The 23,065-nt window shown below is 42.6% G+C and overlaps 1 protein-coding gene and 1 long non-coding RNA gene across 5 annotated transcripts; one reads left to right on the top strand and one right to left on the bottom strand.

Moving 5' to 3' along the window:
• Positions 1-473: 473 nt before the first annotated feature.
• LOC116201750 lies at positions 474-1,625 on the top strand. 2 transcript variants are annotated; one of them, XR_004155940.1, is made up of 3 exons: positions 474-673; positions 855-999; positions 1,185-1,625. It is a non-coding gene; the product is annotated as an uncharacterized LOC116201750 (long non-coding RNA). The 2 variants fall into 2 exon arrangements; XR_004155939.1 differs by having other exon boundaries at positions 481-673; positions 1,193-1,625.
• Positions 1,626-12,333: 10,708 nt separating this feature from the next.
• Positions 12,334-21,882, bottom strand: LOC116201676 (probable disease resistance protein At4g27220). Of its 3 annotated transcripts, none has more exons than XM_031532983.1 (9): positions 21,864-21,882; positions 21,625-21,761; positions 20,700-20,827; positions 20,482-20,568; positions 19,009-19,113; positions 18,369-18,486; positions 18,133-18,286; positions 13,436-17,987; positions 12,334-12,615 (listed from the first exon to the last, which is right to left on the bottom strand). In XM_031532983.1, the coding sequence occupies exons 8-9, from the start codon at positions 17,980-17,982 to the stop codon at positions 12,573-12,575; spliced, it is 4,590 nt and encodes a 1,529-aa protein (XP_031388843.1). In that variant the 5' UTR covers positions 17,983-17,987; positions 18,133-18,286; positions 18,369-18,486; positions 19,009-19,113; positions 20,482-20,568; positions 20,700-20,827; positions 21,625-21,761; positions 21,864-21,882; the 3' UTR covers positions 12,334-12,572. The 3 variants fall into 3 exon arrangements, with proteins under 3 accessions (XP_031388843.1, XP_031388845.1, XP_031388844.1); XM_031532985.1 differs by lacking the exon at positions 21,864-21,882 and adding an exon at positions 13,063-13,126 and having other exon boundaries at positions 21,625-21,823; XM_031532984.1 differs by lacking the exon at positions 21,864-21,882 and having other exon boundaries at positions 18,133-18,283; positions 21,625-21,825.
• Positions 21,883-23,065: the final 1,183 nt, after the last annotated feature.

Below are 23,065 nucleotides of genomic sequence, written 5' to 3'. Positions count from 1 at the left end.
TGATGTCACGTGATGTGTAGCACCTGAATCCATATACCAGTCGAGGTCATGGAGTCCCGGAGAGGAACTGTGGGTACTAGCCTGAGCCCCAGAAATGTGACTGGATGGACAAAATGGTGCTGTGTGACCTGCACGATTACACAACTGACATAAGACCGCGGATCTGGGCCCAGAGTACTGAGCCGACCCAAAAGAAAGGTTGCTGAATGAAGCTGGGCCTCGGGCTGAATAAGTAGATGAGGTGGGCCGGTGTTGGAAAGACCCAGTTGGTCCAGTAAACATTTGCGGATCGCGAATTGGACGCGCGTATCTACCCGAACCGAAAAATTGATTAAATTGTCTGTCCGACCCGGGAGCTTCTCCTCCTCCACCCGACAACGAATTAGGGTTTTCGCCCGTTTCTCTGCTCGCCCCCTCTCCTGATGAATTCCTTCCAGAGCCGCCCTTGCCCTTCCCTTTCCCTCCTTTACCATTTCCTTTTCCATTCCAATTGCCACGACCCCCTTGGTTGCCACGACTATTCACATAATTAATCTCGGCCGGGACTGGTCCCAGAAGACCCGAGAGGGGCGCGGGAGAAGACACGGCAGTGGGCATCGTGTTCTGGACTGCTACATAGAGACGATGCTCCTCATGGCCGACCAAAAGAGATTGAAGTTCCTCAGTTGTCATGGTAAGCATCCTCTCCGATTGGGCAAGGACGATCGGTTCCCAGTCGGAACCGAGTCCTGTATAAATACGGCTGTTGATTTCTGCAGACGTTTTTGGCTTTCCAATCTGTACATATCGTAGGGCATGTTCCGTTCCTTTACCGTGTTAATGAATTTCACCATTGATTGATCTCCCTTTTTCAGGTCACGCCATTGTTGATCTAGAAGGTCTTCTTGTGCAGCGATTTGGGTGAGGAATGCAGTGGCAAGTGACGTCCAGGCTTCTGAGGACGTTTTAGCAGAGAGAATAGTTACACCAATTTCTTCGGTGACTGCCAACATTATGCAGGTAAGAGCAAAATTGTCCCTTGACTGCCAAGTGAGATAATCAGAATTTGCATTGACTGTGCCATCTGCTCCTGTTGTGGTTCTGCTTGGTATTGTGACTTTGCCCTCAACATAATCAAGTAGCCCATATGTAGTAAGCAGTGGAGTCATTATTCCTTTCCAATATAGATAATTCCTGCCATTTAGTTTGACAGGTATGGTTGGAAAGGACGAAGGAAGAGTAGTGAAATTTGAAGAGGAAGAGGGAAGAACTGTGAGGGTTGAGGAGGAAGAACTATCAGCCATTGATGCCGAAGAGAAGAAAGATAGCAGATAGGTGAGTAAGAAGAATAAGCAGAAGCAAGGAACCGAACCAAGTGGGTGTTACCCTGCTCAGGCTCTGATACCATAAAGATTAGGGCAAGAATGGTTGAGTACCTCAGTTTAGGTGAGGTGAGTATATTCTATTATATAGACACTGTGCATAATTGCTAAAGGAAAGTACATAAATGTATATCGATACATGCCTAGAATACAACAATTATAAATGGAAATCTATGATCGCATATCATCCTCTATTAGAAACGTTTTGAGATTCTACGCAAACTCAAACAGCCGCTTAGCAGCAGAGTTGCAAGTTGAGGACAGTTTGGTGATTGATAAGAGAGGATTTGTCCATGAAATGGGTAAAATTTAGACTCGGTTTTATGTTGTTTTCATGGTATCTGATGCTTGGATGACGATTTATAGGAAAATTGTCCAAGAAAAGAATTGAAGGCAATTTGATGCATGTTCGGGATGAATTGGAGACCATTGAAGTATCTAGATGGAACTTGCAAGGATACAAGGACTTCTGGTTAGTGGTGCACCACGTGCACAACCGATCCGAGAGGGAGTTTAGAATCAATTCTCGATTTATTTGCAAATCTTAGAATTCCCTTTCAGTTACAATGGGAGTTTTTAGGAAATCTTTAAGATATGTTCATTATTTGTTTCCTATTTTTGAGGGAGATATAAAAACCTATGGATCATTTAGGTTTAGGGTTTTTTTTTTGGCTGGAAGTTTAGTTTTCTGTGGAGAGAAACTGGGAGAGGAGGCTGGCGGCTGCGGAGTGTTCCTCCAACGATCATCAGTTTTCATGGATCCCTGCATAGCCATGCGTGGCTAATTTGTTTCGTTTGACTTGAGAACGGAAACCTCACGGTTTGGTTGTGAGGAGCAGGTTTTAATATTTCGATTTCAGCACTTATTTATTCTTGGATGTCATCGTTACAAGTATTCTGTCATGGTTGTGAATAGGATATTTGTAAATTAGCTTATCGACGACTACTACGGTGTTTGTAGAAATCGATTCGAAGCAAGACTAATTAGGAACAAACGGTAGTTGCTGCCCTAATTGGTTAGAGAATGATAGGACGAGTCAATTAATTGATGAATCAATTAATCGCTCAGGTTAAGGCATCCTTGCGCTTAAAGCTGTCGCTTAGTTAATTAGGGAATCGGTTGATACCTTGTTAACTAGTTGATGAACTTACTAGTTAGACGGTGTTTTGACTAGTTAGAATTTAGATGCTAGTTGATTCCTTGCGGTCGCGGGAATCGAATCTTAGCTGCTGAAATTTACATTCTGATGCTTCTATGATCAACCAAACGCTAGGTGGTTTTCGAACTCAAGTCATACGTCTCTCGATTATTGATTACTTACTCTCCCTTGCACTTTTAAATTGTTTTTGCTGCAATTTAGTTTCTTGATTATCAAAATTCCCCTATCGTTACTTTGCTAGCTCATTGGTTTAGAGAATCTTTTAGCCTCCTTTGGGATTTCGACTCGGCTCTCACCCTTTTCTTACTACAAGTTTTGGGGAAACCGATTTTATTTTGGGGGCTTCGACAGGCCTTGCCAAATTTGGCGCCGTTGCCGGGGAGGCAATTTAATTCTCTTAATTGTTGAGCTAATATATGCCCCGTTCTTCTCGTACAGGTGAAATTATCTTTGATCCAGAGATCGAGAAGACCGCAAGGGCGAATCGAAGAGCCAAAAGGCTAGCCGACGGGCTCGTGGAGCCAACCTCTTCTTTCGACGACAGTGAGAGTGAAGAAGAACAAGAATTGACTGCAACCACAATGGCTAGAGAACGAACATGGAGGGAGCTAGCAGCTCCTGACTTGAACCAACAACCATTGTGTATTACATACCCAGAAACAGAGGCCGCCTTCGAGCTGAAATCAGGGCTGATACACCTTCTACCTACCTTCCACGGACTTTCAGGAGAGGACCCACATAGGCATCTCAAGGAGTTCCACACCGTGTGCTCCACGATGAAACCCCGAGGGGTGACAGAGGAGCAGATTAAGATGAGAGCTTTTCCTTTTTCCTTAGCTGACAAGGCCAAGGATCGGCTCTATTACTTACCGCCGGGGTCCATCGCTACATGGAACGATCTGAAGAGACAATTTATCGAAAAATTCTTCCCAGCTTCGAGGCTAGGCACCATCAGAAAGCAAATCGGTGCCATTCAACAATTCTCAGGCGAGACGCTATATGAATATTGGGAGCGGTTTAATCAACTCTGCGAGAGCTGCCCCAATCATCAGATCTCAGACCAGCTCCTGCTCCAGTATTTCTATGAGGGTTTGCTCCCTATGGATAGAACCTTATTAGAGGCAGCAAGTGGAGGAGCATTAGAGGATAAAACGTTACGTGAAGCTCGAGATTTGATCTCTAGAATGGCAGCTCATTCTCAAAAATTTGGAGGTAGACAAGATTCAGTTCCCAGTAGAGTGAACGAGGTGGGAAGCTTGAGCCTAGAGGGCCAGATATCAGAATTAACAACTTTGATGAAGCAAGTGGTATTGGGCCAAGTACAAAACACCAAGAAATGCGGCATATGCTTCCTCCAAGGCCACGCCACCGACGCTTGCCCACAGCTACAAGATGAACCTGATCCGCAAGCAAATGCCATTAGCGGGTTCTCAAATCAGCAAAGGCGGTACGATCCATACTCCAATCAGTACAATTCGGGATGGAGAGATCACCCCAATTTGAGATATGGACAGCAGAATCAGCAGACACCACCACAAGCTTTCAGATATAAGAAACCCGATCCTCCACATAACCAGGAATCAAACTCTTTGACATCATTGGAAGACATCGTCAAGAGCTTAGCAACTAGCACCCTTTCATTTCACAAAGAGGCAAGGGCGAGCATTCAAAATCTGGAGAAACAAATGTCTCAACTTGCCACCACCGTAAGCAAACTAGAAGGTGCGAAAGGGAAGCTACCATCCCAAACGGAAATAAACCCAAGGGAGAATGCAAGTGCAGTCACGCTAAGGAGTGGGAAGGTGTTGGAACCTGCAGTTCCTTCTAAAAATCGGGCACAAGACAAAATTGATGAGGGTGAAACAAAGAAAGAGAAGTCGGTCGACGAGACGAAGGAAGACATCATTAACACTCCCATCCAAAAGATAGTCATTCCTCCACCATTCCCAAGTCGATTCGCGAGAGCTAAGAAAGAGGAAGCGGAACAAGAAATTCTCGAGACCTTCCGGAAGGTAGAAGTGAACATTCCTCTACTCGACGCGATCAAACAAGTGCCCAGATATGCTAAGTTCCTCAAGGAATTATGCACCAACAAGAGGAAACTGAGTAAGGGCGAAAAAATAAGTGTAGGGGAGAATGCATCGGCCGTCATCCAAAGGAAATTGCCACAAAAGTGCAAGGATCCAGGTATGTTTACCATTCCATGCACTATAGGTGAGAAAAGAATTGAGAAGGCCATGCTAGATCTAGGTGCATCCATAAATGTCATGCCTTTATCCATTTACAGGACTTTGAATTTAGGGCCTTTGAAGGACACTAAAATTATCATTCAGCTTGCTGATAGGTCTAATTCATACCCAGAGGGAATGATTGAAGATGTGTTAATTAAGGTCAATGAATTCATCTTTCCCGTAGACTTTTATATCATTGACATGGGTGACAAGCACAATTCTAACTCGTCACACATTTTGCTTGGAAGGCCATTCATGAAAACGGCCCGAACAAAAATCGATGTGCATAATGGGACACTTTCTTTAGAATTTGATAAAGAAACGATTACATTCAACATATTCGATGCTATGAGACATCCAGATACTTTGGAATCTATATCTTGTGTTGATGTAATTGATTCGTTTGTTCGAGATGTGGCAGAACAGATTTTTGTGCAGGAAGAGGTCGATTGGGCAATCCAACAAAACAAGGATTATGATGCCCAATGGGAAGAAGATGGAAGAGCAAAAGATTCAATTCAGCCTTTAAAATCACTTATAGATGTGTCGAGAAGGTTTGAAAGTTCAGTTTTACCATTACCGACTTCCACCGATCGGCTTCTCCCTTCTATTGTGCAGGCCCCCAAGTTAGAATTGAAGAAGCTTCCAGAGAATTTGAAGTACGTTTATTTGGGTGAAAAGGAGACCTTACCAGTCATCATCTCAAAGGAACTAACAAAGGTACAAGAAGAACAACTAATTCAGGTTTTGAAAGAGAACCAAACCGCCATTGGATGGACGCTCGCAGACATCAAAGGCATAAGTCCCTCTGTGTGTATGCACCGAATCTTATTGGAGAAAGATGCACAACCAAAGCGAGACCCACAGAGGAAGCTTAATCCAACAATGAAGGAAGTCGTTATGAAGGAAATACTTAAGCTCCTGGACTTAGGAATTATCTACCCCATATCTGACAGTCAATGGGTAAGTCCGATACATGTGGTTCCTAAGAAAACAGGACTCACCTTGGTGAAAAACGAGCGGGGTGAGTTGGTTCCGACAAGAGTGCAGAACGGGTGGCGAGTGTGCATTGACTACCGAAAACTTAATGCGGCTACTAGGAAAGATCACTTTCCTTTGCCTTTTATCGATCAGATGCTTGAAAGGCTAGCTGGTAAGTCATACTTCTGTTTTCTCGATGGGTATTCGGGATATTACCAAATAGTGGTAGCACCAGAAGACCAAGAGAAAACAACTTTTACCTGTCCGTTCGGTACTTTTGCTTATCGTCGTATGCCTTTTGGATTGTGTGATGCCCCTGGAACATTTCAACGTTGTATGATGAGTATCTTTTCTGACATGATAGAAAACTGCATAGAAGTGTTCATGGATGATTTTACAGTCCATGGTGATTCTTTTGATCGTTGTTTAGCTAACTTGTCCAAGGTCTTGCACCGTTGTATTGAGTCGAACCTAGTACTTAACTATGAGAAATGCCATTTTATGGTGACTCACGGTATAGTTCTAGGTCATGTGATATCTTCTAGAGGCATTGAAGTTGATAAATCCAAGGTTGATCTAATTTTAAATCTGCCATACCCATCTAACATTCGAAGTATTCGAAGTTTTCTTGGCCATGCAGGTTTCTATCGGTGATTTATAAAGGATTTTTCAAAGATAGCTCAACCATTGTGTCATTTACTTCAGAAGGACACTGATTTTGTATTCGGAAAGAATTGCAGGGAAGCGTTCGATAAGCTCAAGGAGCTCCTTACATCAGCTCCAATCATCCAACCACCTGACTGGAAGCTCCCTTTCGAAATCATGACCGATGCAAGCGACTACGCTATAGGAGCTGTTTTGGGGCAACGAATGGATAAACGCAGCCATGTGATCTATTATGCCTCCAAAACCTTGGATGCAGCGCAGCGCAACTACTCGACCACAGAGAAGGAGCTTTTGGCCATTGTATTTGCATTAGAAAAGTTTCGATCATATCTGCTAGGATCGAAAATTGTTGTGTTTACTGATCATGCTGCACTTAAGTTCTTATTGGCCAAGAAAGAGTCCAAACCTCGGTTAATTCGTTGGATCCTTTTGCTGCAGGAATTTGACTTAGAGATCAAGGATAGGAAAGGATCTGAGAACTCTGTGGCAGACCACCTGAGCCGACTTGTGCGAGATGAGGAACCCCTTCCTATCTCCGACTCCTTCCCAGATGAACACCTCTTTCACGTGCAAGGAGAAGAACCCTGGTATGCCGATTTGGTAAACTTCATTGTAACAGGTACATTTCCCCCTGGATTAACTAAGGCAAGACGGAACAAGCTGCGTAGTGACTCTAGATATTACATATGGGATGAACCATATTTATGGAAGTTGTGTAGCGATCAAGTCATACGTCGTTGTGTTCCCAACAATGAGATTCATTCCATCCTAGCACATTGTCATTCATATGCATGTGGTGGGCATTTTGGGCCCAAGAGAACAGCTAGGAAAATTATGGATAGTGGATTCTATTGGGAAACGTTGTTCCGTGATGCACATGGATTTTGTAAGGGTTGTGAAAGGTGTCAAAGAGTCGGGAATATATCTCGTAGGAACGAGATGCCTCAAGTGCCCATGCTATTTTGTGAAGTTTTCGACGTTTGGGGCATGGATTTCATGGGACCTTTTCCTAGTTCATTTGGTTTCAACTACATTTTGCTTGCCGTTGATTATGTCTCTAAATGGGTTGAAGCAAAAGCTACTCGGACTAACGATGCTAAAGTTGTTGTAGGATTCTTGAAGTCTAACATCTTTAGCAGGTTTGGAATTCCACGAGCCATCATAAGCGATCAAGGAACCCACTTTTGCAATCGCTCCGTCGAAGCATTGATGAAGAAGTATGGAGTCCATCACCGTGTAGCCACCACGTACCATCCTCAATCCAATGGCCAAGCCGAGGTGTCCAACCGGGAAGTTAAGAGCATTTTAGAGAAGACGGTCAACCCATCAAGGAAGGATTGGAGTTTGAGATTGGATGATGCGCTTTGGGCCTACAGAACTGCGTATAAAACTCCAATAGGTATGTCACCGTACCGTTTGATTTTTGGGAAGCTTTGTCATTTACCGGTTGAAATTGAGCACAGAGCCTTTTGGGCGGTCAAACAATGCAATATGGATTTGAGGCGTTCCGGTGAGGAAAGAAAATTCCAGTTGCAAGAACTGGAGGAAATCCGCCTTGAGGCATACGACAATGCAGCCATGTATAAGGAACGCGCTAAATTGCTTCATGACAAGGTACTCCTTCGGAAGGATTTCTCCATTGGCCAAAAGGTATTACTCTTTGATTCAAGATTGAAACTCATGCCCGGTAAGTTACGTTCCCGGTGGAAAGGTCCTTTTGTGGTTTATAATGTGTTATCTAATGGGGTTATTGAAATTCAAAACTTGGAGACGAACCAAATTTTCAAGGTGAATGGACATCGATTGAAACCTTTTGTCGAGAATTTTGCAGTGTCTCTATTGGAAGAAATGCGTTTATCGCACCCCATCTACATGGATTAGCAGGTCAACGGCATCGTCGAGCTAACGACATTAAACTAGCGCTAATTGGGAGGCAACCCAATCTTGAATTTTCCATTTTATTTTAGTTTCCCTTATTTTATTTATTTATTTATTTTTTTACGCGGACACATTGCACTGATCGAGTCTTATCCGATTCTCTAGGAACACAGTCCACTTCCTACCTCTTCACTACTGCCGCAGCGCTTAACTCTCCAGCTACCCATGGCGATCCAACACCCGCACTTGGACCGCTACGAGAAAGAACAGAGGCACCAAGGTCGGATGTTGGAACGCATCCCTATCACCGTCACCACAGCCCCACCAGTCGTAGGGGAGTCTTGTTCCTCTTTCTTTTACTTTGTGTATCTCATTCTGTTTTATAGTTTGTGTTTGCATCTTGCATATTGTGTTGTGTTGTCCACATGGAGGACCATTTGCGTCTTAAGTGTGGGGGGTTTTATTCTATATGCATATCACTTACATCTCATTGACATTCACATGTTGCATTCTAGATAGTTGCATACTCATGACATTTGCATGATAGGGACCCCCATATGATTAGCAAGATTATACATGTTTGAGTGAGATTAGCTAAGTCATGTGATAGATGAATTGCCTAAGAGAATTAGCCCATAGCTCGAGTTGTGAATCCGGTACCGAAGCGTGTTGATACAGTAATAAAAAAAAACACCTATGTGAGGTCTTGGGCCAATGATTGATACACCTCTCTATCAATCAATTTTTTTGATTGAATGTGTCATTTCATGATTAAGTACTCTAGAACTTGCTTGGAATCTTGTTGAAATTTGTTTAATTGCAAGCATGGAAATGATGAAGGCATAGGATTATCGATTGAGCCAAACAACCTGCCCATCATGTTTATCCCCTTAGTGAACCCCTTTGAGCCTTGGTGACGTAAGCCTTTCCTTTCTTCATCCATATTGCCTTATCCTAAACTATGCACAAGACGTCTTTTTAGAAAAACCATGTTCCTTTTTTCTTCATGATCATAAGGAAAGTCGAGCATTTAGCTTAGATGAATGGGGGAAATGAGTGGTGAATATTTCGTGTGCGAGAACAATGAGATGAAGTTATTTATTCAAAAAAAAAAATTAAAAAAAAAAAAGAAAAAGAAAAGAAAGAAGGGCTGTAAAAAAAAAGAAGAAGAAGAAAGAAAGGCTGCAAATGAAAATGATCAAAAGAAAGAAGAAAAAAAGGTGCTCATCCATATCGGTATCAATTGCACATCATCATGGGATCTGGAATATAGGGAGAAATGTGTTAATTTGTTTGAATCGTGTTCTAGTAGTCTAAATGCTCTGCTTTTCTTATGGTTGTCTTGTGCTTATATGAACCTGAATTTTTCCACCTCTTTTTGTCCAAGCTACATTACATTCAGAAAAAAGTCCTTCAGATTCATGTCTTGCAAGTTATTTATAATGGAGATGAGATGTAAAAGCAAGCTTATGGTAGTGCATGCTCATGAAATTGGATTTGAGTGACAAACACATAGCCTAAACACTTGAGAGAGAGCGCATACACATCCCTAGTGAGGATTTACTATGTCAACATGTTAGGCGACGTTTCTTGGAGTAAGAGGGAAGTTCATTTATGCAATTTTATGCTCTCAAATGATTTAGTTGTATACTCATTTGGGTATGTATCGTCTTGTTAATACTGGGGAGCTAGATTTTTCTTTGATATCTTACTCGAGGACGAGCAATGTTTAAGTGTGGGGGAATTTGATAAGAGAGGATTTGTCCATGAAATGGGTAAAATTTAGACTCGGTTTTATGTTGTTTTCATGGTATCTGATGCTTGGATGACGATTTATAGGAAAATTGTCCAAGAAAAGAATTGAAGGCAATTTGATGCATGTTCGGGATGAATTGGAGACCATTGAAGTATCTAGATGGAACTTGCAAGGATACAAGGACTTCTGGTTAGTGGTGCACCACGTGCACAACCGATCCGAGAGGGAGTTTAGAATCAATTCTCGATTTATTTGCAAATCTTAGAATTCCCTTTCAGTTACAATGGGAGTTTTTTAGGAAATCTTTAAGATATGTTCATTATTTGTTTCCTATTTTTGAGGGAGATATAAAAACCTATGGATCATTTAGGTTTAGGGTTTTTTTTTTTGGCTGGAAGTTTAGTTTTCTGTGGAGAGAAACTGGGAGAGGAGGCTGGCGGCTGCGGAGTGTTCCTCCAACGATCATCAGTTTTCATGGATCCCTGCATAGCCATGCGTGGCTAATTTGTTTCGTTTGACTTGAGAACGGAAACCTCACGGTTTGGTTGTGAGGAGCAGGTTTTAATATTTCGATTTCAGCACTTATTTATTCTTGGATGTCATCGTTACAAGTATTCTGTCATGGTTGTGAATAGGATATTTGTAAATTAGCTTATCGACGACTACTACGGTGTTTGTAGAAATCGATTCGAAGCAAGACTAATTAGGAACAAACGGTAGTTGCTGCCCTAATTGGTTAGAGAATGATAGGACGAGTCAATTAATTGATGAATCAATTAATCGCTCAGGTTAAGGCATCCTTGCGCTTAAAGCTGTCGCTTAGTTAATTAGGGAATCGGTTGATACCTTGTTAACTAGTTGATGAACAGCCGCTTAGCAGCAGAGTTGCAAGTTGAGGACAGTTTGGTGATATGTAGGATGGAACTACCATTATGTCATTGCACATCAACGAGACCTTCAGAAGGTTGCATTTCCAATCATCCTCATCCTCCGGCACATCTTCCAAACCGAAGCCAGATTTCACCATGCATGGGGCGTTGTTCGCGTTCATGATGTGCAGTGCCATATCCCGAATCACATCATGCATCCTAACTTGTCTATGGCCATCACTATTTGGCTCCAAGAGGCATGCCTTTTCAAGTTCATCTAACAATCTGTGCCCTTCGTTATGCATCTTCCGCCTCCTATCTTCACGAATCACCCCCTCATCAATACAAAATTCTATCAGCTCTTCTCTAGAGATTGACCAATCTTCAGGATATAGGGCACACGTTAAAAAACACAGTTGTTTCTTCTTATCCAAGCGGTTGTAACTGTGCACCAGAATGGGGAAAACACTCTCTTTCATACTCTGTTCCAGAACTCCTGGTCGTTTTAAATTTTCCCGCGTGGCTTCCCATACATGATCCTCGACCTCTCCCCTCATGCTTCCCGCCATAACAACAATAGCTAACGGCAAGCCTTTGCACTCCTTAACAATATCCTCAGCAACAAGTTTCCGACTAGGAGGTAGATCAGAACCAAGTGTCTATACAAACAATGCCCATGCTTCTTCATCAGATAGAGGTCGAACTCCAACTTCCGCTTGACACAACATCTTTTTGCAAACAAAACATGGTGAATTAGCTTAGATCCGCAAGGCGTAACAAACTCCCCCATTCTAGCTCCAGCATCCTCGCTGGGCTCTCGGGCCGTGGTCCAACACATACCCCCACGAATTTGGGCTCGTTGGTAGCCCTCAGAACACCTACCCTCAATCCTGCATGGTTGTGGGCCAAGGTCGGCTCTGATACCATATGTAATGTTCTCGTTGGGCCCGTCACTCAAAAGTGCTAACTGCTTATGAGATCATTCAGCCTTACATATAAATCTCAGTTCTCCCCCTTGCACAACCGACGTGAGATTCGTGGGGGTGTGACATGCTATTTGGGAAGGCCAAGTTTCCGAAAGACACCGCATGCGAGGGGCCAAAGTTATGCTGCATATGTTCGATATTTCAGCGACACTAATTCTTTAGGTAGATTTGTGCACCCTAAGGGTTTTTCATATTTACGAATTAATCTTCCTCTCCTCATGTTATCTGTGTTTACACACCCTCGGTAAAGTGAAATATGTTTTCGGAAGATGTGGAAGATATTGAATGGAAACAGTGAAACTGATTCAAAGACCACGAACACGAGGGCGGCTGAGCAGATGTGGTGGAACTCGGTTCTCATCACATCAACATATTGACTAACCTACCAAGTTACCAGCATATGCATCTCCTCTGTCTGGTAAAATCACATTCTGAAAACACAGGAGAACAATAAGAACAATAAATTGATTCAGCAGAGTTCACCACATCCACAAATGACACATTTGACATTCACCGATAGTTGATTTTCTAGTATCTGAAGAATATTTAGCAGAGCAGGCAGACACACACATATTGTAGAAGTTCTTCATAGCAAATGTTGATAATTCAAAGAGCAAACGTTTCAGAATCTCCTTAGCAACAATCACAGAAGCAGCAGTTCACTATCTCCGACTTCCCCATCTTTTAAGCTATCCACAATCCCGCAATCTCCCACAGCAGCAGCAAGCTGAAGCATCGGGTTTCAAAATTTCAGATTTTGGTTAGAGAGGCTTTGCAAACAAAACATGGTGAATTAGCTTAGATCCGCATAAACCATGACAGTGCTCAAATTGTCCACAAGTGAATGACATTAGGGTTGTGATGCATAAGGTTCCAGGCCAAATATAAGCAGGAGAATTGCGTAAAATGTGGTTCAGTGCTCTATTCATCATAAACGTATATACATGCATCGGCATATTTGTGCACTTCAAACACACTAATTAATGGTGTGATGGCATACAAGAATATCGGCATTTCTGCTCGCGCTTAGTACATAGAACAAAGCATCAGATGGCTGATGAGCCATTGATTATCCCCGAACAAGAAAATCATCACATCAAAGTGTGGGAATGACAGGAGAATTACAGAAAAGATGGATGATGGAGGGGTTAGAACACTAGAGGACTTTAATTACCTTAATAGGGAATCTGATGGTGCAATCCAATGCTACTCATTGCCCCCCTTGAATGAACACCCCCCTACGAAAGGGGGAAAAAAAAAGGAAAGGTGTGTTGTAGATTAATAGTATAATTTCCACGAACACAAAAGTCGTGAAATAATCAAGGTGATTTATGTGGGATGCGCGGGTTACCGTCTAGTACGTTTATTAATTCGGAAGAATAGTACTTTTTTAAAACACCAAATAATATAGTAGTTGTCAGAAAACGAAATTTAAAAAAACAAAAGAACACTTTTTAAAAATAAAAGACAGAGAGATATTAATTCATTCGTCGGTACCCCTGTGGGAAAAAGGTGGAAAAATTTGATCAGCAATTGAAAAATAGTACCTCCGTGCCATTTCTTCCTGCCGTCGCACAAGGTATTCTAACCGGCTCTCGAATAGAACACAGGGTTCAAGGGTAGTCTTGGCCTCAGGGTGGACCCACTCCAGAGATTCCCACCATTGTCTTTCTCTATTTCCATCCACTTTATCTATTAGTACTATCTCCTTGAGAGAAGGGGGAGGAGAAGCATCATCTAGCATTTCAATCCTCTTCAGCTTTGGACATCTACTTATCTCAATGACATGTATGAGATCCCGAAGTCCGGTCCACCTGCATATACTCTCCAGCTCCTCAAGGTCGTCCAACTCCAAGGTCAGCTTTCTTGAACTTAATTGATCATCAGGAGATGCTGCTGGAATGGGGGACAAGAACAAGCTGCTGGGGGAGCCGGGGTCTAATTCTTGGCTGCCTATAACCTCCTTCATCTCCTTGCAATTATGAACACGGATAGTCTGGAGGTTGGGGAGGAGCATGAATAACTCAAGAGTTAGCACCCTCTTCATCTGTTGACATTGTTCAACATAAATCTTTGTAAGAAGAGGAAGGAAGAGGGTAGACGTGGTTGCAGGAATTGGTGGTGGGGAAAGAGATGCCATAAGGTCTGACAAATTCAAGGCCAGCTTTCTTGTACTTAATTGATTGCCAGGAGATGCTGCTGGAATGGGGGACAAGAACAAGCTGCTGGTGGCGCCGTGGTCTAATTCTTGGCCGCCTATCACCTCCTTCATCTCTTTGCAATCCCTAACGATGATAGTCTGGAGGTTGGGGAGGAACATGAATAACTCGAGAGTTAGCACCCTCTTCCTCTCTAAACATCCCGAGACAGATATTGATGTAAGAAGAGGAAGCTGCAAGGGGAACATGGCTGCAGGAATTGATGTCGGGGATGGCACTGCTATTATCTCCTTCATATTGGAGGCACCATGAACATGAATCCGCTGGAGGTTATGGAGAAGAGGAAGCAATTCAGGCCCCACCACATTCTTCATCTTTGGACAATAGGAGATTTGAATTGATTGGAGTTGGGAGAAAGCGTCGGGTGGCAGTGGTGATGTTGATGATGTCAGTGATTCTTCTTCGTCTGTTGCTGCTCCTATTATACTCTCCAGCTCCTCGCAGTCCCATATCTCGAGCTTTTCTAGTTTCTTAAGGTACAGATGGCAGCTGTGTCTGGGCACCAACAGATGCTTCAATTTTGGACATGTAGAGATGTGCAGCTCCTCGAGATTGGGGCAGTGGCCTCCAGGTGGTGGTGGTGGTGGTGGGGAAAGGGATGGCACTGCTATTATCTCCTCCATATTGGAGGCCTCATTAACTCGAATCCGCTGGAGGTTATGGAGAAGAGGAAGCAATTCAGGCCCCACCACATTCTTCATCTTTGGGCAGCTCTCGATTTTAATTGATTGGAGTTGGGAGAAAGCGTCGGGTGGCAGTGGTGATGTTGATGATGTCAGTGATTCTTCTTCGTCTGTTGCTCCTCCTATTATACTCTCCAGCTGCTCGCAGCCGCATATCTGGAGCTTTTCTAGTTTCTTAAGGTACAGAGTACTACTGCGACTACGTCCTGACACCACCAACAGATGCTTCAGTTTCGGACAATGGGAAATGTAAAGCTCATTGAAATTGGGAAAATGGTCTCCATGCTGTGATAGGAAAGGAAGTTCAAGTGATTCTTCTTCGTCTATTATACTCTCCAGCTCCCCGCAGTCTTCTATCACGAGCTTTTCTAGTTTCTTAAAGTACAGATTGCAGCTGTGTCTGGGCACCAACAGATGCTTCAATTTTGGACATCTAGAGATCCGTAGCTCCTTGAGATTGGGGCAGTGGTCTCCTTGCTGTGATGGGAAAGGAAGTGCTGACACCTCCCTGCAGTCAAATATCTTGAACACCCGCAGGTCTTCAAGTCTGCAAATATCACTCCACGTCCCATTGTAATGCTCAACTGTCAATGTCTTCACATCTCGTGGGAGATGAAAAGTCTCCCCCATGCTGTATTGTCCAATATCACCCAAAAATATGGATTTCTTACCCCACATGGAAAAGGGATTCCCGAATTCATTATCCTCATCGTCAAATGGATCCGGAAGTGAACCTTGATCATCATATCCATGAAATCCTATGCTGAGCACGTAGGACTTTATCATTGTTGCATGCTGTATGTGCTCGCTCAGCTCATTCACATTTTGAAAACGACAATAAAGTGACTCCAACTTCTTCAATTTTGCAATTTCTTCTCCCTTCACTTCTATATAATTGGTAGCTAGATACTGTAGCTTCTGCAATTTACCTATTACTCCATCACTTATCTTCTCAATACTTGTGTCTGAAAAGTCGAGATATGTTAGATTAACCAACATTCCCAGCCCATCTGGCGCTTCTTTCAAACTATGGCACGATTGGAGGTCCAACTTCTTTAAAGATGTCAACTTCGCCAATGAAGGAATAACATATAATTGATAGCATCTTTTGAGTATCAGTGCGTTCAACTTTTCCAGATTGGTGATAGATTCTGGCACTTTTCTGATCCCAGTGTCGCTCAAATCAATAACCTTTAACCCCGGTAGCCACTCAAAGAAGCATTCTGGGAGATCACCCGATTCCCAACCTGCACTTAGCAGCAGAGTTGTGAGTTGAGGACAATTCGGTGACATGGACGAAACTACTCTTATTCCACTCTTAATCAACGAGACCCTTTGAAGATTAGGCATCCACTCGTCCTCACCGGGCATGTCATCCAAATGCAAGCCAGATTTCACCATGCAAGGGCTGTTTGCGTTCATGATGTACAATGCCATATCCCGAATCACATCATGCATCCTTACCGCTTTTGTCTCATAACCACCAACATGTATTGGTACATATTCTAGGAGACAGGCCTTTTCAAGTTCATCTAATAATCGGTGGCCTTTGTTGTGCATCTTCCACCTGCTATCTCCACGAATCACCCCCTCATCGATACAAAGTTCTATCAATTCTTCTCTGCAGACTTTCCAATCCTCAGGATATAGAGCACACTGTAAAAGACATTGTTGCTTCTCTGCATCCAAGCAGTCGTAACTGTATCGTAGAATTGGGAAAACACTTGTTTGCATGTCCTCTTGTAAAGCTCCCGGATGTTTTAATGTTTCCAGTGTGTCTTCCCATCCATGATCACTGTGCACCCCCCTCATGCTCGCTGCCATAACAACAATAGCAAGTGGCATACCCTTGCACTCCTCTGCGATACTCTTTGCAGTAGGTTCCCAACTAGGAGAAAGATCAGCACCAAATTTCCGGACAAACAATGTCCACGATTCTTCGTTTGATAGGGGCTTGACGCCAATTGTCCTTTCACACGACATCCTCTCACAAACACGACAATTTCGAGTTGTCAATACAAGCTGAATGCCATCTTTCATCACCGGAATCCCTACATCTCGGAGCTCCAAATGCTGCCACAAGTCGTCTAAAATAATTAGGGACTTCTTCTGCTTGCTCAAATGATTGAACAACAAGGTTGGCCTCATTGATTCATCCGCATCCTCGAAAAGGTGTGGCACTTTTATTGCTTTCGCAATCTTGTTTTGCAGCTGGTGGATACTGCAATCTTTTGACACGGTGACCCAGAATATATTACCAAAGTCAGCATTGGCGCATACTTTATTATAGAGGTGCTTTACAATTGTGGTTTTCCCGACTCCCCCCATCCCATATATGCCGACGCTTAAAATATTTTCCTTTGTTATGTAGTCCCAGATCTCATTGACGACCCTGTTAAATTCTTGACCCACTAGCTCTGGAACTAGGATAGCATCACGAGTCAACCCTGGAAAAGCAGCACCGGTACGCTGACCTCTCTCGCTGCACGTATCTCGATCAACTTGCATTGCATCTGCCTGGTGGTATTCCTCTGGCAGATCAGGACCATTTGGCGGCAAACCAGATTGTACTCCCGGTCCCGGGTTCTCTGCAACTCTGTCAACCATTGGCTCACGATTCATGGTCGAAGCTGACATATTTTGCTGCTCCATGGCATGCTGAGGATTGGCCTGAGGGTTTGGACATGGCATAATTTGGTTATCATACTGTTGCGGCACAATATTAGATGGATCCACAGGTGGCTGAGAATCCACGGCAGCAGCGAAATCATTTATGGTGGCCGCAAGTCTAGTTGAGTTCCCCACTGACAGATCTAAGGTATGCACAGAAAGATCCATTTCTGATTCTATAGACCTCATAGGTCCCTGAATTCCACCGAGACTGGTTTGCGGCGGAATATTTAGGCTTTCTTGATTAAAGACGAGTCCACTGCTTGGAAAACCTGCAACTTGCGCATTCTCTGCAGCTGAACTCATTCCATTCTCAGGCACCTGACTCATATGTCTTTTCTTGAAATTCTGGCAAATTTCGATTCCTTGGCCTCTCTCCAAACCCAAATGCACCTTGATCCTTGAGGCCCCTCCTGCATAGTCTTTGTTGCAATATTTACATTGCCACCTCCTTTTAGATGGATTAGCAGGATCTTGTATCGACTTTACATATTCCCAGCACGAATGCTTTGGTTTGCCCATATCAGCTGCATACCGCCAATAGAACTTAGAAACTAATTATCAGCAGAATATGTGCTACAAAAGTTTACATCAACACCTGTAGTCCTTAAAAAAATAAAATAAAAAAAGCAATGCTCTCAGGAAAGAAGATTATCGTTAGTCTGGAACTACCTGTGTCCTTAGTGGATGGCCGGTCAGCTGGTGATTAGTATTCAATATAAAGGTCTGACTTCTTGTGGCACTTTACTTGAAGCTCGTAGTGTGTGTATACTTCCAAAAAAGAGAAAAGAGAAAAAGCGTGTATATATTGGACTGAGACACCCTGCTGCACATAGAGAGGTCACTAGATCAGTAATTATTGTTGTTATAAACTGATAGAGTGAACATTGGTAAGTCTCAGCCCTCACATCAAGCACTGGAACAGCAGGAGGAGAAGGTTGTTGTTTCGACTCAAATGATCGTGGAAGTACTTGTTCGAATTTCTTATGTGTTCTTGTACGTTCGCACATGGACCACCTTCTCACCCTGTTAAAAGGAAATCAATAGAAGTCCGATGAAGCAGACAATGATGAAGAATGAACTCCACGGCTCAGATGACATAGTATGGTCGAAACCCTTAATATGGTCACAAGGCTGAAGAAGGGTGTCATATATACCAGCAGTAAACCATGACGACTCTCACTCCCCATCAGACTCAAGAGGTAGAAAAGTGAGTTGTCAGAGCAACTACTATTAGGCCATGTATGATAGGAAGAAATGGAAATGTCATGGAAAATCTGCAGTAGATCCTATTCCACTCTTTGTACTCAAACCCGGCATGAATATTATAAGTTTCACTAAGCACGATTCACGTTTACCCTGTAAAAGATAATTCACCAGCCAATCGGGTGCTTATCAGATATAAATCAATATAACTTATTCATCCGGGCTTCCTCATCCATCCCCAGCGAAACAATCGCCTTATTAACCCGACATCAAAATAAACAGCGTGTGCTCCTTTCCACATAACAAAAGAAAATGATCTAATAAAGTGAGCCGAGTGCTTACAGTTTCACTAAAGCCAGAGCAATTCAGGTGCCAAAGATTTCCTGCAAGACAGATGAATATATTCCCTGCTGCCGCCTGAATGGATGAAGCTGCTGCTGCTGCTGCCTGTCATATATGGAAATTGGCACAGAGGAAATTATTCAGGATTCCTTTGCAGGTTTCTTAGTATGATTTAGGAGAAAACATGCAGAAGCTAGAATATCAACCGCGGGTCTGTAGGAAGTCTCCAATCAGTCTTCTATGGCTGGAAGGCATCAGAAATTCTGGCCTCTTTATTGTTAAGAATAATTATAATAATTAAGTAGTCGCTTCACCTCCCGTTGTCCCTATTGGACAATATATTTTGCCATATATCTTATGGAACCTCCTCGCTAACCCGCCACTCAAAAATACTAAACACTTATGAGGTCTTTGACCTTATATAGAAATCTCAAATCTCCTCTTAATTAATATGTCATTGAATCTTATATATAAATCTCAAATCTCCTCCTAATTAATGAATTTGAATTCGCCCAATTATATTTCTCCATAAATAAGCATATAAAAATTATTTTGTGTATGGAAAAAATTCGTATAGTTGACGGACCGCTTGGATGTTGCAGTACACTATTAGATGGATCAACATGTGGCTGAAAATCCATCACAGAATCGAAGTCATCCATAAGAGACTCAAGTTTAGTCCAGTCGAAGATTGACAGATCAGGGCTATATATTGGAAAATACATTTCTGCTTATATAGACCTTAGGGGTCACTGAATTCCACCTAGACTTGCTTGTGGCGGAATAACAGTTGCTGAACTGTTCTCCTTTACATCCCACGATAGGTACAACTGGGAAGTGGATGGAGCAATTAGTTTTATGCTGCGTTTAATTTTAAAATAAGGTTTTAAAATCAGATTTTAATTTAAAAAAAGAGTGATATAAATAAAATTTATTATTTAACTTTGTATGAATTATTTTATTTTGTTGTAAAAAAATAGTGATATAAATGAGTCTCACTCTTTGACTTTATATAAATTATTTTATTTTATTGTGAGTAGAATTAAATTAAAATATGATTTTAAAATCTTACTATCAAAACAAACAAGCCTAATCATACGAAGAAGCGGTAACATTATGGAGATTCCGTTCCATCCTCTGCACTCTTTCTCGTTACCAAACTTTTGCATTTACTTTTACACGTTTCATTAAGCAAATTTCATGTTTGCCCCAGAAACATGATTGTCTTGAGCCCCAGTGGCAAGCGTAGACCTCCCATCGCTGGCAGGCCCAGCTGACAGCATGTGCTCTTTGACCAGGCCATCGGATGCTTATCAGATATAGATTAATGGGGAGCTTGTTCAGCCATCCTTCCTCATTATCTTCACAGAATCTCTTTTACCTTGCCCTCACCCCAACATTGAAAACAAACAATATGTGTTCCTTGCTACATATCAAAACAAAAATATTGAGTAAAATGAGGCGAACACTCACAGTTTCGTTTAAGCCAGAGAAATACAGTTCCAAAATTTACGAAATACGGCGATCAATTTGCTGCAGCTGGAGAGATGATGCCGATGCCTGTAACCGGAAAACAGGAAAAAGGCAGATTCCTCAGTATGGAACTGGAAACGAGAATGTCCTCCTCTTTAGCTTACGAGGGACTGATGCTTCTAGTACAGGAAAGAAGATTGTTATTAGTTGACAAGTACCGGTATACTTGGTGCGCTCTCGGTCGGTTGTCAATGACCTTAGTTCCTATAGAAAGGCCCGAGCCACCGAGGTCTTGGCCACCTTACTTGACTCCCGTGGGGGGGTATGTATATCAGAATATGACACCCTGCGCAGAGAGAGAGAGCGGTAAGTCTTGTGCTATATGCAAAAAACTGAAGTTGCTGCGGTACTGCTACTTGCCCTAACTCATCAGTACAAGTAAGGAGAAGGTGAAAATGGGTATGTCCCGGTTCTAATTTATCTTAAATTGAGAAGGAGGTTTTGACTCAACAAATATTAGAAGTTGGTCGACTTCCGATAGATTCAGGTCCCAAGCAGAGCACCTACTCGCCCAGTTAAAAGAAGATTAATAGGAGTCAGACGAAGCAGAATATACAAACAACTCCAGGGATCGGATTGAGATACGCTAGAATTCAAACCATTTTCACTGTCCTCCCCCATTTCCCAACAGAGGTATAAGGGGAAGTGATCGGACCATCTAGTTTTAAGAAGTTAGGCCATTAGACGAAATGTCGAAATGGAAACACCACCATATACGAAACATAATTTTCCCAAAAGTCCATTCTATTCTCTTTACTCTTATTCCTAACAAACTCTTTTAATTTTCCGTGTTTCATAAAACATATTTCATGTCGTTCATGAAGACATATTTCTAGTTTATGCTGCTGTGGCAAGCATAGACCTCCTCCCATCAGCAGCACAGCGGGTTCAGATGATACCCTTCACCATCCTATCGGACGTTTATTGGGTATAGATGATGTATTGAACATATATCATCCACCCTTCTCCTTATGCTCACAGAATCTCTCCTTCCTTCTCCTTAACCCGACATCATAATAAACAGCGTGTGTTCCTTTTGCATATCAATATGAAATGATCAAGTAAACTGAGACGAATACTCACAGCTTTGCTGAAGCTTGGGCAATTCAGCTCCAACAAATTTCTGGAACACTGAGAAGTAGTCGGAGGGATGAAGCCGTTGCTTGCCGTCAATGGAAATTCGGAAATAGAAGCATAATCAGATTCCTTAGCTGATTTTTCTAAATATGATTGAGGAGAACAAAGTTAGTGACAAACACAGAGAAGCTGAGAGACAGGAAACTGTGCTGGGGTCAACCGAAGAACAGTTGGTAGGAACGGACCAGGAAACTTCTTCTGGATCACGCGGTTCAACTAAAATTTTTTTTTAGGTGATGCTCTCTGGACATGCGAGCGTCAACCACTTTGAATAATTGTTCCTATTTTGAACCAACTAATTGATGTTTACTCATGTCATATTTTCTCATTACACTATTATGAGGTATAATTATTTAAAAATTTTGGGAAAGTACAAAAACTCACTTGTGATTTGTGATTGGGACAAATTACACCATGTATTTTTTTTAGGGACAATTAGCCCATATGGTGTACTCTGTTAGCCATAGGGGATTACGACGTTAGTTTTTTTTATTTTTTGTCCTCAATCTTTAAAATTTTAATTATTTTGATTCTAAATCTTTTTTCTTTAATCATTTATATCCTCAACTTTCCATTTTTTTATTTTAATCATAGAAAGAAAATCGAAAGGGAAGAAATGGTCAGGGTTGCCAATCCACCGAGATCACCGACGTCCTCCGTGGGTACCGACGACCTCGGAGGAGGGTCGGATCCCCCAGTCGATTCGAGGACAGGGGTCGCCAATTGGCGGCCCCAGCCCCTCCATAGAGGCCGCTGGTACCCATGGAGGTCACCGGCGACCTCGATGAAGAGGTCAAGGTCGCCGATTAACGGCTCCATCCCTCAAATCGATCGGGGGCTCGAAGTCGGAGTTCCTGGTCGATTCGAGTGTTGGGGCCGCCCATCGACGATTCCAACCCCTCCACTGAGGCCGTCGATATCACGGAGGTTGTCAGTGACCTTGATGGAGGAGTCGAGGTCGCCGATTGGCGTTCCCAGCCACGAATCGATCGAGAACTCCAACTTGGAGTCCTCGATCGATTTGGAGGTTGGGGCCGCGAATTGGCGACTTTGATCCTTCCACCGAGGTCAATGGAAATTCGGAAATAGAAGCATAATCAGATTCCTTAGCAGAGTTTTCTAAATATGATTGAGGAGAACAAAGTTAGGGACAAACACAGAGAAGCTGAGAGACAAGAAATTGTGCTGGGGTCAACCGAAGAACAGCCAGTCTCCTTTGGTAGGAAGTAGGAACGGACCAGGAAACTTCCTCTGGGTCACGCGGTTCATATTTTGTTTTTTTGGGTTTACCCTTTATCCAGAAGTCTATTAAGATCTGACAGTAGAAAGATCGAGCATTAAGATTATTCTCCCTCTCAATAAATATATTTTTTGAGATTTGAACTTG

The sequence above is a fragment of the Punica granatum genome, chromosome 3 (genome assembly GCF_007655135.1).
Source record: "Punica granatum isolate Tunisia-2019 chromosome 3, ASM765513v2, whole genome shotgun sequence".
NCBI classification, from domain to species: Eukaryota; Viridiplantae; Streptophyta; class Magnoliopsida; order Myrtales; family Lythraceae; genus Punica; species Punica granatum.
The sequence above is the reverse complement of the archived record's forward strand: the minus strand, read 5'-3'. Positions and strand labels throughout refer to the sequence as shown.